This window comes from Chlorocebus sabaeus, chromosome 16 (assembly GCF_047675955.1).
Source record: "Chlorocebus sabaeus isolate Y175 chromosome 16, mChlSab1.0.hap1, whole genome shotgun sequence".
Classification (NCBI taxonomy): domain Eukaryota; kingdom Metazoa; phylum Chordata; class Mammalia; order Primates; family Cercopithecidae; genus Chlorocebus; species Chlorocebus sabaeus.
The window spans coordinates 77,952,714-77,968,436 of record NC_132919.1 but is presented as its reverse complement, the minus strand read 5'-3'; the positions used below and the strand labels follow the sequence as shown (position 1 = coordinate 77,968,436).

Sequence of the window (15,723 nt, the reverse complement as noted above, 5' to 3'; positions counted from 1 at the left end):
GAGAAAACAGCCAACTGGGAAAAGTCGCAGAACACAAAAGGCAGAAGGAAAACCCAAGCGCTGGGAGAGGCGGGAGCAGCTGAGCCTGGTTCCTGTATCTGGAGTTGCTGAGCCTGATTCTGCTGTATCTGGACAGGCAGGCAGAGTTCGGGACACAAAGGACTCTCAGGATTTGTGCTGTTTAATCCCAAGAGGACAAACGACTCCAGTCCCCCAGAACACAGGGGAGGTGAACTGAGGTAGTCAGGGCGCTGCTGGCCCTGGGGCAGGTGAGCTGAGGGTGCGGGTCTGGCCACCACTCAGCGGTTACGCAGGCCTCACGGTGACCACGGAATGTGACGAAGCCAGACCTAGTGCTGCATGAACAGCGAGCGGGGAAGAGCAGACTGAGGAGGTTCAGTGACTCAGGGCTGGTCCCGGGAAGTGGAGTCAGGGATTAAAAGCATCAACAGGCTGGGCGCTGTGGCTCACGCCTGTCATCCCAGCACTTTGGGAGGCTGAGGCAAGTGGATTACCTGGAGTCAGGAGTTTGAGACTAGCCTGGCCAACACGGTGAAATCGCGCCTCTACTAAATATACCAAAATTAGCTGGGTGTGGTAGTGGGTGCCGGTAGTCTCAGCTACTCAGGAGGCTGAGGCAGGAGAATCGCCTGAAACCCAGGAGGTGGAAGTTGCAGCAAGTTGAGATCACATCACTGCACTCCAGCCTGGGTGACAGAGTGAGACTCTGTCTCAAAAAAAAAAAAAAAAAAAAAAAGCATCAATAGAGTACACAAGGAGGAACCGAGGGAAATGAAAATATTTCTGATCTCCTAAAATCCCTTCAGAAGGCGTGACAAGGAAAGAAACGAAGGATAACTAGAGAAAAAGTAGAATCAGAAAATCTCTGGTCATAAGGAAGGCGTACGTAAGCCCCCATTCCCATTCACCCCACTTCTTCCTCCCTAAGCCCCCATTCCTGTTCACCCCGCTTCTTCCTCACATTCCCTCCTGCAGATCACACCTGGCCGTAGGCCCAAAGCGAACCCATCACTGGCGCAGAAGCTTGAACCTGGAAGGGACTCATGGAGGAGGTCCGCTGTCTTTTAGAGATGAGAAAGCTGGGCCCAAATAACAAAGTCACTGGATTCTTAGGCTGTCAGGCAGGAAGTCTGAGAGTCTGTCTTAGAGGCCCTCCTCTGGGGCCCAGAGCACCCCTCCTTCCTCCACAATACACGGCCACATCCAAGATAATCAAGGTTCGTCCCATGGGTGAGAGAAAAATAACCATGGCAGTGAATGGTGCTGCTGGGTCCTGGTTTTGCTGTTACCATTCTTCAAACAGCAGGACTGGGAAAATACCGCCTGTCCCCTGCCTGCTCTGCACATCATTTCAACTTCATAACTGAAAACAGCAGCCCTTTCTATGGTTAACAACATGTTAGTAAATGTTCTACTCTAAGAACAGATATGCTTCTTAAAAGTTTTTAGTATGCAAAACTGTAAACACAGAAAAGTAGAGGAAGAGTCCAGCACCGGCCATTTGGCCACTGTCCAGACCTACTGTGTGCTTCTTGGGGAAAAAAATTACAGCTTTGAATGGCTGAGAAGTTTAGAAAGAAACAGCTCAGTCCCCATGGCTCGGATGGAGAGACGATGCCTGCAGGCAGGTCCCCATGCTGCCACCAGATTGGAGTCACTCCCTCCTTCCTTTAGTCACAGTACCTGAATGTGCCCGCCTCCTGGAGGGCGTCCTGGTTGCAGGCTTCTCTCACCACCCACTCCAGAGTGTGCAACTGGCTCTCTTCTTGCGTCTTTAAAAGGACATTGAGGCGCATCTTGGATACCCGCAAGAAAGAGGCTGTACAAAGGCAGAGATAGATGTTCAGCATGGCCGTGGCTGGGCTGTTGGCTCTGGAGTGCTTCTGACCCACCCGCCCCAGGAAGGGAAGTCCTTTGGCCAGGCCAATTCTAGAGCAAAATCTGAGAGATGCTCTTAGATTCCCACTGTGTCACTGCTTCTGCTGAGCCATGGAAACCTGAGAGGGTGCCCCAACGCGCAGTGAAATGATGCCCACTCCTCAGGAAGAGCCCACATGGGGGCAGGGGCAAGAGGGGTGGGGAGGCTCATACCGTGGCACGCGCTGTCCTCGTTTAAGAGGTCCAGGAGGAGCACCACCCTCCGCATATTGCGCGTGCAGCTCTCGTTCTGGTCTCTGAGCATGCCCACAGCACTCTGCACACAGCTCCTCAGCAGCCTGGTGGTGTCCAGGATCGACACCTATTGGTGGAGACGGTTAGGTTGCCCGTTTCTGCCACTTACACGGTGGGTAAAAGCCAAACCACCCATATGTGATGAGGGTCTCGATGCAGCAAACAGCACAGGGCGGCGGTCCTCATGGACAAAGAAGGACACCAACCCCCACCCCCCACCACACTGCCAGTGCAGATGGCCTTGACCCCCAGTAACCCCCAATAACCAGCAACAAGACCATCGCTGTGTGAGGAAAGGGGGGCGCCATCCTCACGCCCGCACAGCAGTGGCGGCTCCTCTAGCTTCCAGTGCAAAAGCATAAAGAGGCAGCTCGGAAGCGTCACCAGCAGCACAAGGGGAGGTCCCAAGAACCAGAACTTACGTCACTGCCTCCGAGTTCAGAAGTTTCCTTTTCCACCTTCTCAGAACCTTCTGTTTCCATGGCCTCCTCTGCCACCTCCCCTGACGTGCTGGCCTCCGTTTCCATCGCCTCCTCACGGCCGTCTTCCGCCCGGTGTTCCAAGCCCACTGCAGTCGAAGCAAACGTGATTGCGTTACTGCTCAGAAAGTGGCATGGGGACTGGCAGCGGCGCCATCTGGGAGTCTGTGTGCTTAGGCTCCAGGTGCAGGCTTCCCTGGCCCCCGCTCTGGTGATGGGTCCGCAGATGAGAAATCACGGTCATGAAGATCAGCCCCCAAGGCAGCCCCTTCCTTCCAGCCTGGGCTCTGGCGTGTTCTAGGCGCTCACTTCCATGGCTGGCCTGCTCACAGAGCTCTACCTCAGCCTGTGGTAAGCGCACCTGCTCGGCCCTGGTGCTCTATGATGAGCTACCAGTCAGTTCTGCACGTGTCCCCAAGCTCCTGCTGAGGGACGACACATGGTGGCCCTGCTCCTAGTGCCATGTGCATGTCATGCTCCACACCTACCATCTGCCCTTCCACCACCCACTCCCCAGAGGCTCCGCCTCATGACTCACACTCAGGCAAGTCTCCGGGCGCGAACAGCTGGCTGATGGTGACACTCTGCAGCCTGGTCATATCTGAAACCATGAGGGTGGATCTCCGGAGGTCATCGATGTGGACAGACTGCCACAGCCCTGTGAAGAGTGAAGCCACCCACAACCGTCTCGTGTCTTTCCCGGCTGCTGCTCAGCCCTAAGCAGGAACACTGCACACCCTGGCTTGTCATTACCTTGCTGCAAAATGAATGACTGGCACCCTGAAGCTGAAACCCTGGAATAGGCCTGCACAGAAACCCCCGACCCTATACTATACAAGACCCGATGCTACGCACATCAACAACTTCAACATAAACAGCAACGGTAAGACCTGCAATGGCAGGTGTGGGAAGCACACATGGATAAGGCCTGTGGTTCTTTCACCCGTGCATTGTTGTATTTGCTGTATCACAGTTAGTGAGGGGTGGGGGACACTGGCAAGGTCTGCCTTCCATTATCCAGGAAATGATTCGTGTAAACTTACTTTCCTGTTTCTGGAATACCAACTTTTCTATGTCATAAATAGCTGATGACTATTCCTTGGAAAAAAAAAGATCTGAAGATAGCCTGACGCCCGCCACTCTCCCTCCTGGCCAAACAGGCATATCGGTGCGTTCCCGACAGTGTACGTCAGGGAGTCAGGGGTCTCCGCTCTGTGTGACCCGCATGCTAAGAGGTGAGGAGCTTGCCTACAGTCAGTCCAGGACAGGCTGCACACAGCCTCCCGTCCCAGGATTCACGTTTTCACAGTAATCAGTGGTAAGAAATCTAATTGCATCTGGAAAGAATCCTCTTGAAGTTAACAATAATATTCTAATTTCAGACTTTTACAACGCAGAACCAAATGAGAAACAGTTCCAACATTACTTAAATAAATACGCTCACTGGGCCGGTCGCGGTGCCTCACGCCGGTAATCCCGGCACTTTGGGAGGCTGAGGTGAGTGGATCACGAGGTCAACAGATCAAGACCATCTAGGTCAACATGGTGAATCCCCGTCACTACTAAAAATACAAAAATTAGCCGGGCGTGGTGGTGCATGCCTGTAGTCCCAGCTACTTGGGAGGCTGAGGCAGGAGAATCGCTTGAACCCGGGAGGTGGACGTTGTAGTGGCTGGAGCCACTGCACTCCAGCCTGGCAACAGAGCAAGACTCCATCTCAAAAAATAAATAAATAAATAAATAAATTGATGATGTTCTGATCTCACCTCCATGGAAACCCACATAGGCTGTTCCTCTTCCCATCCGGGACAGTTTTGTGATGAAATAGACGAAGATACGGTCCTCGTTTTCTTGTATTTTGTTGATTTCATTTATAGCAGAATACCTATTTAAAGAGAGAAAAAAAGAATACCTATTTTAAAAACAAACACACACACACAAACAAGCAAATCAAGCAAAGCTGTGCAGCTGCAGAAGGCTTGGAGCTGTTGGTTCAGTCTCACGGCCACCCGTTCTGAGGAGTTTTACATAAACTTCAGACTCCTGTGATCGTGGTTTCTTCTCTCACAGGGGGATGAGAAATCTTCTCTTAGCAGGCTCGTTTTCTTCCCCGTTCCTGTGTCCTCTGCTTTGAAGTGGCATTCCTTTATTTATTTTATTTATTTATTTATTTATTTTGAGACGGAGTTTCACTCTTGTTGCCCAGGCTGGAGTGCAATGGCGCAATCTCAGCTCACAGCAACCTCCGCTTCCTCAGCTCAAGCGATTCTCCTGCCTCAGCCTCCCAAGTAGCTGGGATTACAGGCTTGCACCACCATGCCCGGCTAATTTTGTATTTTTTTAGTAGAGACAGGGTTTCTCGATGTTGGTCAGGCTGGTCTCGAACTCCCGACCTCAGGTGATCCGCCTGCCTCGGCCTCCCAAAGTGCTGGGATTACAGGCATGAGCCACCACGCCCAGCGTGGCATTCCTTTATTACCAGAAACCCCATCTTGTGCTCCTCAATGGGCCTGCCCCGGTGCAACTAAGGGTGAGGCCAGCTGAACTGTCCATTCCTTCTTTTCTCTTAAGCCATGGGGGTCTTGCTGTGTTGCCCAGGCTGGTCTCAAACTCCTGGCCTCAAACAATCCTCCTGCCTCTGCTTCCCAAGTAGCTGGGATTACAGGAAACAGCCCCTGTACCCAGTGGACCTTTCCATTTCAACAAAGAGTTCTGTGTGCAATGCCATTCCCTTCAGATGACCAATGGCCAAGGCCAGTTTCTTGTTGAGATCTGAGCCACAAAATGAAATACGGCATCCAATGCTTCAAAAAGGTCCAGAAATCACTTTTACTTTAAGTGATAAAGGCACAAAGTTAATTCTAAGAGCGTCAGACTTCCCCTACAAATACTATAAAAACATCCAATAAATAGGAATAAAAGCATTTACCTACTGTTATTTCCCTCAAACTTGAAATAAATTCAAATTGTATAATTCAAAATTAATAATGACCAAAACATGTCTACAAACACAGGCTTCAAAGGCGTCCTTTTATAGCTTGTTAATGCTCCATTATTTACACTTCTCACATTTCACTTTTTTTGTGGGGAGGACAGGCTCTCGCTCTGGCCCCCAGGCTGGACTGCAGTGGTGGGATCCCAGTTCACTGCAGCCCTGACTTCCCAGGCTCAAGTGATTCTCCCACCTCAGCCTTCTGAGCAGCTGGGACTAGAGGTGCGCTGTGGAAGGCTAATTATTTTACTCTTTTAGTAATGAGGTCTTGCTCTGTTGCCCGGGCCCATTCCACTATTTTTGTAATGTTACTAGCCTTTTCACTTTGTCTCTCTTCAGTTTCCCTAATCCCCACTTGGGGGAATAAGGCGGGGGAAGAATTGTTCATATTTTTATTTCTATATTGATTACGATACTATACTGTTTTCAAGGAAGAAATTCTCTAGGACCTTCTACGTTTTGGGTTTTTTACATAGTTTCTGAAAAAAATACTAAAAACATACTTAGCTGAGGCAATGAGCTGGGCACTATGGATTCCATCTTCAAAATCTGTCTGAATAATGAGGATTTTACATTTGGCTGTATTCGTTAAACAGTTTCTGAAAGAAAAGGGAGGTTATTCAAGTGAGTTCTCTGTCTTAAAAAATGGGTAACAAAATTCCCCCAAGTGATGAGAAACATAAAGGCTACAAAGAAACAGCGACTCAGGTGGGATTTTCTTCTGTAAGAACAGATAGTCCAGGGGAGAAAACCCAATGAATGTCTCCTAACGAGGTCTGAGGACGATGCTTTCAGAGGAAGCACGTCAGGCCAGACACCGCGTTGCAGAAAATGACGCAGATGAGAGGGACGCCGGGAGAAATTTAACCAGGATCCATTTCACAGTCACGTGACTCTGGCACTCATTAACCAGCGCTGGCACCACTGCCAGGCAGAAGCCACACGGCCACGGCTGGGGAGGCAGAGGGCAGGGAAGGCAGGGAACCTCACCGGACTTCTTTGAGGAATGAGAACTCCGTGTCAAACCGCTGCAGCCACAGGAGTGTGAGTTTCGAAGCCCTGCCTGTGACCTCTGATTCTAAAATTTCACAGTCGTGACTTGTTAGCAGCCTGGAGAAAGTGGTGATCTACAAAGTTAGGAAATGCAAATTACTTGCCAGAATTCAAGGAAAGGTTGCAAGTCTGCTGCTAGGTTTAGACAGATCCCAGAAGCTTGCAGATGTTCAGCGCAGTGCAGTTGCCACACAACGGCACAGAATCCAAACCCAAAGGAGTTTCCCAAAACAAGGCAGCACTGGGGCCAGGAGGCCCTACAGGGCCAAAGGCTTTGGAGAGACGACCCCACCCTGCCCTGAGGGTGCCTTCTTCTCCTCCCCAGAGGCCCGTGCCTCTGCCTGCTTGGTCCCTACTTGAGATTCCCATGATCCCTTAGGGCTCAGCACAAATGCCATTTCCTGTTATAATCCGACTTCATGCTTTCAGATGGAGTTCGTGGTTGGTACCGCCCCTTCCCCCAGATATCAGCAATTCTCCTGCCCCACAGGCCACTCCCCCATCACAGTGCAAGCGGAAAAGTTCCTCAAGACCTGCCTCCCAGCCTAGCCTCACCACTGAGCTCAGATTCCTACATCCAACTGCACGATGCATCAAAACCTGTCCCCAGTGGACATCATCACTGGCCCCCCAAAACCTGCTGTCCATTCCTGGGTTATCTGTCATGACGCAGCAATGTCCACTCATCTGAGTCCAGGGAGCCGCCGTGGACCCCTCCGCCCCCTACACCCTTGCTGGGTGGTAGTGTTGGCCCTGCCAAATGGCCTCCTAAGTACCTCTCGGTTCCATCTGCTCCTCTCCTTTGTACCGTTCCAGCAGCCTCCCCACTGGCCTGTCTTTTCCACGACAGCCTTTCATCAGACTCCCTTCACCCAGCTAGGGAGACACACTGTGCCTCCAGCGCCCGCTCCGTAGGGCTGAGATGCGGCTCCACAGGGCCACTGAGGCCCTCCAGAAGTTCTCTCTGACTGCACCGCATCGCCCCATCTCAGCACTCACAGCCTGGAACCCTAAGCGCTGTCAGCGGCTCTGCCCACAGAAGGCCCTCAGCCTACAGTCCCTTCCCCGCCATTCTTCCCCATCAGCGAGGGGCCTCTCCTAGGGAACATCTCATCTGAGCTGGCATCCTGGTCTGCAGTGCTCCCTGCTGCCTCTAAGCACAGCATTTATCATATGATATTGATGGCATCTGATCATGTACTGGTCTCTCCACACTCCCTAATGCTAACAAAGGACAAGAGCTGCAGAGTCATCTCTGCATCCCCAGTGCCCTCGGCCCGGTTCTGGAACATGGTACTTCATTTGTTGGTGTGAACATCGTGTATGGTGCTGTTACCAGCATGGCGCACTGCACAGACCCAGGCACGCGGCACCTGGTTAACTGGACCTACATAGATACTTGGCTCTCCCCACACTTACCACGGAGGAGAGCCCAGCGTCTCAGCATCTGCCTGCAGGATCCCTAGCCACTGCCGGGGGAGGAATCTTGAATCCTGACGCTAGGGATTTAGGACTCTTGGGTGACAGAGGATAGGGTACGAGTGCAGAAAGACAATCACCTCTGTGAAGATGGCATGGCGCTCCAGGTCTGTCGTGTGCAGGTGCGTCTGAAGGAAATCTGCAAAGGAGTTGTGACTCTGTCTATAGAAGTACTCCTGTGACAGCGACTTCCCTGGGAACGAGCCCAGCGAGGAGGCGCTCAGCCGGACCACGGCATCGGGCGTAGCGCAGTTCAGCAGGATCAGTCTGGCCTCCCCAGACACCTTCTGGTAAAGTTCCTCCGTCAAGGCCTCTCTATGACCCTGCCTCTCTATGACCTGCAGCACCACAGAGGCGCAGGCGTCCGAGTGGTAGCCGATGAAGACGTCAGAGGGGCTGTATTTGTGCCTGTTCAGGAAATGCTCTGCTTTGACGTTGATGAACTTCTCCACCCACGCATGGAGCTCCTCCACGACGCTCTTCTGCCATTTCTCCAGCGCCGTGTTGATGTCCAGACAGTGCTTCTCCAGCCGGTTAATGAGGGGGATGGGAAAGTGTTTGTACACGATGTCTTTCTCTTCGATGACGATCAGGCGGAAGTTGGGGTGAACCCGACATTTGACGCGGTGGGTCCCCAGACCGAGGTCCACGTACTTCTGGCCGCCGAGGTGGACGTAGTACTGGTTGAGCGCGTCGTAGAGGCTCTCGTAGAGGTTCTGCAGGTTGAGGAGCACCACCATCTTACCTGTTTCCATGCAGATCTTCACACGATTGATGTTTCTGCAGATCTGGGTGTACTCCTGGTCCTTGGGGAAACCAGAACCAAAAATGATCTCCGGCTGCTGGTCCTCCTTGAAGAACGTCTGCTGCAGGATCTGCAGTGCCACGTAGTTTTTGGTCAGCAAGAGTAAGTAGCGGGACTCAGCATCTTCCAGCTGTTCACCCGGCACCTTCTGAGAAGGCCCAAAGATGTTCTGTTTGATCAGCTGCAGGGGATTCACTTCCTCTGAGCACTTGGCCTCAGGCAAATTGGCCAGGAAGATGTCTAAAGCGTGGATGTCATCCTTGCCACTGAAGTTCCTAAGGACAGCCTGTGCAATGTCTTGCGGGGAAGGCTTTCTATTTGAAGCCTTCGCTGCAGCAAAGACCATTTTGATGAGGCTGTAGTAGTCACGAAGCCCGAAGAATTCCTTGTCCTGGTTCTCACACACCGTTTCGTAGGCTTTGGCAAAGGACGCAAAGTACCCTTGGATTCGGTCCTGGATGAGGCTGTCTGAGGAACAGATGCCCTTGGCACTGTGTATGAGCTCTCGCTTGTTGGGGCTGCCGCGTGACACGAAAATGCCCCGGTTCATCTTGGCAGGGTCAAGGGCCCAGTTGGAGATGCCCACAAAGCCAACCTTTTTGTGGGGGGCGGGATCGTCTTCAATGCATCCGTCTTCCAGCAGCGGGTGCAGAGTCTTCAGGGGCATTTTGGGCGAGTCTTCCGCCAGCCCCACCTCATCTAACACCACCACGGAGACATACTGCTCCAGGTCCTTCCCCTGCTGAAAGCGGGCACACTGCCGGAAGGTGCCAATGATGCCCTGTGGGGTGGAGTGCGGGCTGCACTGGAAGGACACCAGGTGGACCTGCTTCAGGCTGCGGAAGAGATCTGAGTAGGCGGCCGGGCCCTGCATGGCGTCGGCCACGATGGTCTTGGCGAGGGACTTGGAGCTGCCGGGCTTCCCCACCAGAAAGAGGGGAATCTTCAGCTCGATGCAGATGACCATCATGAAGACGTTCTCCTTCAAGGCCAAGTTCTTGGCGATGGTTTTCCTCAGAGGTACGCCGTCCAGAAAAAGATCTTGTGCCCGCGTTATTATATCCAGAAGCAGCCTGCTGTCATCATACGGTTTCGGAAAGAACCTGGCGATGGCTTTCCGATATGAGTCTTTCTTTTCTAAAGAGGCGTGGTAACACACCCCGATGGCCAGCATCAATGACCAGAGGACGGGATCTCTCTCAAGGTGATTTTTGCTGACGCTGGACTTGGAGAGAAAGGAATTCAGCTGCGCTAAGAGCATCGCACTGTGCTCGTGGAACCATCTGAAAACTTTCACACAGCGCTCCACGTCCCTGAGGCTGACAAAGCCACACTCATCTTCTCTTTTCCTCATGAAACCCTGAGAGGCGCAGAGGACTTCTGTGATCACGCGAGTCTCGTTTTCATCTAGGCTGATGGAGTCAACCAGTCTCTGGACAATCTGCTGGATGTAGAGCTTTTCAGCAGCGTCACTCAGTTGTCCAAAGTCCCACACCAGAGGAATCAGGCTCGGGGGCAGAGCGTGGACTCGGTACACCAGCTGCCTCAGAGGAATGGAGCCCAGTTTGTCGGCCGTCTCCTCCGCATTCACCCTGTAGCCCAAACCAGCTGACTCCAAACGGCAGATCATCTCCTCAGAGTGCTTCCGGTACGGGTTGCAGGCGGCTATAATATGCAGGCCAGAGTCCCTAGCCAGGGGCTGGCCGTCCACCGTACGATCACACAGGACTTCTTTGATACAGCTTATAGCTTCCGTTGTGTTGGCTTCATCAAAAAACAAGATGGTGTCCAACTGATGTTGGTCCTTATTGGCGAAGGCCACATTTTCAGCCTCCCTGACCCTGGAGTAGATCATGTCTGCGGTTGTTCCTCCATGCACCTTGACCAGCTTTATGGTGTCAGCATCGGCACCAGCACGCCGCAGCTCGCTAAGGAATTTAATAAGCCTGGTTTTGCCACAGCCAGTTTCTCCCATGATGATAACCGGGATCCCACACCGGAACCGCATCTCAATGGCAAGGATCTTAAGCATATTGTCTGTCGTGAGCTCATACGTTTCGTCCGGGTCAATGGCCCAGCGGATCCCTAAGGTCAGGCAGAGCCTCTCAAGTTTCTCGTGTCTGGGCAGTTTATCAAAGTCAACATTGAAGGGCACCCTCTGGAGCAGCAGCCCCTGATACAGGTCCATGGTCATGACGTCTCTCTTGATGACCTTCCTAGTCAAATGATTGATGGCGTCGACACTGCCCTTGCTGTTGGGCTGCAGATAGAAGCCGATGAATGTCATGGTGGTGCGGTCGTCATTGAAGAAAACATATGGGTGAGGCTCCGACTCCCACCTCTTCCGGAGAGAGAAGGGTGCCAGATCTTCTTCCTTAACCCCATCCATGGTGACCATGTGCTTCCCCGGGCTTTGGTCAGAGGTGTGGAGTGTTGGCGTGGCAAAATCTCTGGCCATAAGGATCATGAAGGTCACCACAAAGTTCTTGAAGCCTCTCAGTGTGTCGCCAATAAAACTCGGATTGCAGAAGAGAGAGGCCTCACAATCTCTGAGCTGATGATTCAGGAACCGAGCAAAGTTCCGAAGCTCTGACCAGGATGGGTTTATTACCCCGCAGTAAATCAGGAAATGCTGGAGGCATTCCTCCGGGGTGCCTTCGACAGAGCCTTCTTGATACTCAAACATGTCTAGGTCTTGGTTTTGATGAAATCGTCTTAAATATTGGTAAGGTCTTTGGAACGTTTCGCTGCAGAACTCCCACTGATCCATCCCAGGCTCTGTGTCACTCCTCCGAGGACTCAGCTCCATGTCTATCACCTCTTTGGGAGGCCTGCAGGTGACTTTTGGGAAGATGTCAAGAAAACTGAACTGGGGGACACGTGTACGCTGGAGAGACATGAATGAAATGGTTACAAGAAAACTTTCTAAGAAATGCTTTTGTGTCTTAACCCTCCACGTTATCTATATTGGATGGACCTTTATGAAAAATGCACTGAAAATAGGTAGTTTTCTGTATACTCTTTTTTTACACAGAATATCTTTCGCACATTAAGTAAGGCATTGTTGTGGGAGCTGCATTCTGAGCCAGGAAATCACTTTCTAGCCCAACTTCCTAAAACTAAGTTTCTCCACTAAGCATACATGTATATGTATGGGAGTGAACATAAAACTCTCTTTTGCTAAGAAATTTTTACGGCCGGGCGCGGTGGCTCAAGCCTGTAATCCTAGCACTTTGGGAGGCCGAGACGGGCGGATCACGAGGTCAGGAGATCGAGACCATCCTGGCTAACATGGTGAAACCCCGTCTCTACTAAAAAATACAAAAAACTAGCCGGGCGCGGTGGCGGGCGCCTGTAGTCCCAGCTACTCGGGAGGCTGAGGCAGGAGAATGGCGTGAACCCGGGAGGCGGAGCTTGCAGTGAGCTGAGATCCGGCCACTGCACTCCAGCCTGGGCGACAGAGCGAGACTCCGTCTCAAAAAAAAAAAAAAGAGAAATTTTTACGACAAACATCTTCCTATCTTAGCCGGCATTAGGAAAGATGACTTCTTTCAGCAGATGAATTTACTACATTCAGAGTGCAGCTGGGATTCAGACATGGGCACACAGCATGGGCATACAGCATGAAGCCTGAATTGAACAGACAAATTGAAGACACTGCTAATTAACAGAAGAGTACTTTTATCCCAGACATGATTAAAACGTGAGTTTAAAGATGGGCTTTTCTTTACTAACACCACACTCAGCTGCTGTACTACGTAAGGCAAAGCTGTGGAGTCACCTAAACACATCGCTACACTTCAGTAAGACCAGAAGGACCCCAGGACCCCCAACACCAGGTGAAAATGCCCCACAGTACAGACCAGCGTTGAAGACCTCCTTGACGGCACTGACGTCCTCCTTTCCAGGATTTCAATGATATACAAATGGCAGGGGTTCCGAAGCCACATTTTCCCGTTTATATCCATTAAGTATTGTAAAATGAGGAGCTTGAAAAGAAACACCCAAATTCCAGTCTGCACCTAAGGACAGAACAGCACGAAGTGTAAACACACGACACGATGGCGAGTTCTCCCAACTCCAAGGACCCCCCTTTATTTTGCTCTTTGTCACGATGATCTTGATGGTCGACATCAACAGTTCAGCCAGCGGCCGGGCGCGGTGGCTCAAGCCTGTAATCCCAGCACTTTGGGAGGCCGAGACGGGCGGATCACGAGGTCAGGAGATCGAAACCATCCTTGCTAACCCGGTGAAACCCCGTCTCTACTAAAAAATACAAAAAAACTAGCCGGGCGAGGTGACGGGCGCCTGTAGTCCCAGCTGCTAAGGAGGCTGAGGCAGGAGAATGGCGTGAACCCGGGAGGCGGAGCTTGCAGTGAGCTGAGATCCGACCACTGCACTCCAGCCTGGGCGACAGAGCGAGACTCCGTTTCAAAAAAAAAAAAAAAAAAAAAAACAGTTCAGCCAGCAACGGCCCACGTCTCCGAGGGCAGCCCCGTAAGATCCTAATACTGTATTTCCCTGTACCCTTTCTATGTTTAGACACACAAACATGCCGTTTTACAACTGGCTTCAGGATTCAGAACAGCCACATGCAGCCTAGGAGCCACAGTGTGTCCCACGAAGCCTGTGTGTGCAGTGGGCTCTACGTCTAGGTTTGTGTAAGCGCACACCATGACGCTCACACAGGAGGAAACTGCCTGACAACACACTTCTCAGAGCGTGTTCCTGCTGTTGAGCTTCATAGGACTGTGCGTGTGGAAACGAGGAATTCTTGTACATGGGAAGGAGTCACGCAGGGACGTGGGGACCACGTCTTTCCTGATGTGGCCATCAGCTGACGCTGGAGGGCACTTACTGAGGAGGTCACGTCCAAATGAAAGAGCACGGGGACCTTCTGATACTGCGCGTCCAGGAAGGGCAGCAGGGCACCCAGGACTTGGCTCTCATCCACCTGAGGGTCGATCAGTCGAATCGTTTTCAGAGGCACCTTTTTCCTGTTTAACTGTATCTTTAGCTTGTCGTGCAACCTCTTCACATAGAGAGACTTTCCTGTAACATTAAAGTACAGAAATTAGGGCTGGGCGCGGCAGCTCACACCTGTGAGCTGGCACTTTGGGAGGCCGAGGCAGGGGACTCACTTGAGGTCAGGAGTTCGAAACCAGCCTGGCCAACATAGTGAAATCCCGTCCCTACTGAAAAAACAAAAAAATCAGCCAGGCATGGTGGCGGGCACCTGTAATCCCAGCTACTCAGGAGGCTGAGGCAGGAGAATAGCTTGAACCCAGGAGGCAGAGGTTGTAGTAAGCAGAGATCACGCCACTGTACTCCAGCCTGGGCAACAAATATATATATAAATATATATATATTTATATATACAAATATATATATTTATATATACAAATATATATATTTGTATATATAATTTATATAAATATATAAATATATATTATATATATTATAAATATAATATATAAATATAATATATAATATATAAATATATGTAATATATTATATTTATATATTTGTATATATAATTTATATAAATATAAATATTATATGTAAATATAATATATATTATATATAAAATATATTATATATCATATATTAAATATAAATATAAATAAATATATATTATATATAAATATATAATTTATATTATATATAAATATATTATATTTTAAAAATATATATTATATAAAAAATATATATTTATATGTATTATATTTAAATATATTATATATAAATATATATATAAATTTATATATATTATATATAAATTAGGTCCCAGGGCTAGGACAAAAAGAGAATCTAGAAAGATCCACTAGAAGTTAACTTCTCTTTGTATAAAATTCAAAACTGCTGCAACATCACATCAGATTGAAGAACACGCTCTCGAATCTTCACATTTCCCAGGCGTTACCTACTCATTCTCCTGACCACCTCCTGCCTCCACATGACAGCAGGCAAAGCACCGTCCTGCGCCACTTAACACTAGGAACACATTCTGGAAAACGCACTGTGAAATGACTCTGTCGCTGTGAACATCACACAGTGTGTGTGCAGAAACCCAGACACTACAGCCGACCACACACCTGAGCTAGGTGGAATAGCCCATTGTCCCCGGGCTGCAAACCATGACAGCATAGAGGCATCCTACGTACAGTGGGGAGCTGTGATACAGGGGCAAATATCTGAATATCTGAATGTATCCAGGCCAAGCACGGTGGCTCGGGCCTGTAATGCCAGCACTGTGGGAGGCTGAGGCAGTTGATCACTCAAGGTCAGGAGTTTGAGACCAGCCTGGTCAACATGGCAAAACCCCGTCTCTACTAAAAACTAGTCAGGCGCGGTGGCAGGTGCCTGTAATCCCAGCTACTCGGGAGGCTGAGGCAGGAGAATCACTTGAACCCAGGAGGTAGAGGTCACAGTGAGCCAAGATCATGCCACCGCACTCCAACCTAAGTGACAGAGTGAGACTCCATCTCAAAAATAAAAATAAAAACATCTAAATGTAGAAAAGGTACAGTAAAAACATGGTATTATAATCTTTTGTTCTTTCTTTCTTTCTCTTTTTTTAAAAGACCAAGGTCTTGCCCTGTTGCCTAGGCTGGAGTGCAGCAGCACAACTGCAGCTCACCACAGCCTCGACCTCTTGGGCTCAAGTGATCCTCTCGCCTCGGCCTTCCTAGCTGGGATCCCTAGCTGGGATCACAAGCACA

The 15,723-nt window shown here is 50.3% G+C and overlaps 1 protein-coding gene across 4 annotated transcripts in view; it reads right to left on the bottom strand.

Moving 5' to 3' along the window:
* RNF213 (ring finger protein 213) overlaps nt 1–15,723 on the bottom strand; it is a 131,509-nt gene that overhangs the window by 36,780 nt on the left and 79,006 nt on the right. For all 4 annotated transcript variants that reach the window (XM_073005470.1, XM_073005469.1, XM_073005473.1 and 1 more), the window contains 10 exons: nt 13,860–14,053; nt 12,865–13,023; nt 8,277–11,888; nt 6,655–6,791; nt 6,168–6,263; nt 4,439–4,557; nt 3,211–3,330; nt 2,616–2,761; nt 2,113–2,260; nt 1,705–1,840 (listed from right to left, as the gene is read on the bottom strand). In XM_073005470.1, the coding sequence (XP_072861571.1) occupies nt 1,705–1,840; nt 2,113–2,260; nt 2,616–2,761; nt 3,211–3,330; nt 4,439–4,557; nt 6,168–6,263; nt 6,655–6,791; nt 8,277–11,888; nt 12,865–13,023; nt 13,860–14,053 (4,867 nt within the window). The remainder of the gene's footprint in view (nt 1–1,704; nt 1,841–2,112; nt 2,261–2,615; nt 2,762–3,210; nt 3,331–4,438; nt 4,558–6,167; nt 6,264–6,654; nt 6,792–8,276; nt 11,889–12,864; nt 13,024–13,859; nt 14,054–15,723) is intronic.